The 1351-nt window shown below is 63.7% G+C and overlaps 1 protein-coding gene across 1 annotated transcript in view; it reads right to left on the bottom strand.

Moving 5' to 3' along the window:
• Positions 1 to 301, bottom strand: part of PTPN7 (protein tyrosine phosphatase non-receptor type 7) — a 12335-nt gene extending 12034 nt beyond the window's left edge. The window contains exon 1 of the mRNA XM_035889748.1: positions 91 to 301. Within this exon, the coding sequence (XP_035745641.1) occupies positions 91 to 203 (113 nt within the window). The 5' untranslated portion in view covers positions 204 to 301. The remainder of the gene's footprint in view (positions 1 to 90) is intronic.
• Positions 302 to 1351: the final 1050 nt, after the last annotated feature.

The following is a 1351-nucleotide window of genomic DNA, read 5'->3' as shown; positions in this document are numbered from 1 at the left end:
TGGGGGAGGGGGTTTGGGGGGACCCCAAGCCCTGGGGACGAGATGGGCGGCGCAGGGTTGGGGCTGCAGGCACCGTCCAGCCACGCTCACCTCTCCTGAAGACGCACGTGCTTCTTGGCAGAGGGACTGGGCTTGTCCGTCTTGTCCATGGCTGGCCCCGCCGCCTTATGAGCTCTGGAGCACACCAAGCAGGCTTGTACCATGCTGCGGCAGCGGCAAAGCCCTCGTCCTGGAGCACAGGGAGTAGACACGGGGGGCCCTCAGCTCCCGCAGAATCAAGGAGCCATCGGAGCAGAAGTGGCTGGAAAAGAAAAGGCACATCTGAGAGATACCAGCAGGCTGGGTGGACCCCCGACAGGTAGTCCCTAAGCAAGGGACAGGTTTTGGGTCCTCAGCTGCCCTGGAACTGGGGCCCCTGGCCTCTGCATCCAGGTGGGTGGCATGGGGAGAGCTCCCAGCATGTTCACCGCCCGGGACACCCACAGCACTGCAGCCCACGCAGGCACCCACTACCCCATGATGGCGGAGCAGGGTCTGGTTTTGGAGGAGGCCAAGATGCTCTCCAGCTCCATGGGAAGCACATGCTGCCGTGTGGCTCCCACCCTTCCCCAGCATGCCTGCTTCGGCCTGGGGATGTGATGGGGAGGAGGGAGAGCTGGGACCCACATGAGCACAGCAGCATTTGGCAGATGAGACGGGGTGGGCTGTAGACACCCCAAGGAGCCTGTCAGCTCCTGCTGTTGGGAGACAGGGGGCCAGGCACCCTCAACAGCCTCGCAGCTCTGGCAAGGAAGACCCTGGGAGAGCCTCCTCCATCCCACAGGTCTCAGCAACCATCAAGAGGAAACTGCTTTATCTGGGTGGTTGAGCAAGAGGCGATGGAGCAGCCCAGCTGGAGGAGGGTGCTAGGGCTCCACGGCCACCAGCCCTGGGACAGCCCCTGGCAGGGATGGAGAGATGCAGGTGATGCTGATTCACCTCTGGGCAGAGCTCCTCATGGGGCCGGCAGCACCCTGGGATCATGAGGCTCCTTCTTGTCCCCAGGTCCCTTCATGAGGAGGAGATGGACCCAAAGGGACAGGGAATGCTGTGGAGTCGGAGCTCTCAGTGTGCAAAGATCCCCGGACCTCATCGGCTCAGGGAGGTCCTGCAGAGAAGCAGGTCCATGCCGTGGCCATGCTGTTTGGGAATGCGGCTGGGGCAGGAGCTGCTCCCCATGACTCCCTGCTGCCTGGTGGCATTTCTGGGGGTAGCAATGCCACCGCTGCCACACACACCATCCCTGCGTCCCCTTGCCAGCCAGGGCAAGGGTGGCAGCTCCCCAGGAGCCACAGCCCCGGGGGGATCCGTG

This window comes from Egretta garzetta, unplaced genomic scaffold, assembly GCF_000687185.1.
Source record: "Egretta garzetta isolate BGI_Z169 unplaced genomic scaffold, ASM68718v1 scaffold202, whole genome shotgun sequence".
NCBI classification, from domain to species: Eukaryota; Metazoa; Chordata; class Aves; order Pelecaniformes; family Ardeidae; genus Egretta; species Egretta garzetta.
Note: the sequence above shows the minus strand (reverse complement) of the source record. Positions and strands in the feature narration are given on the sequence as shown.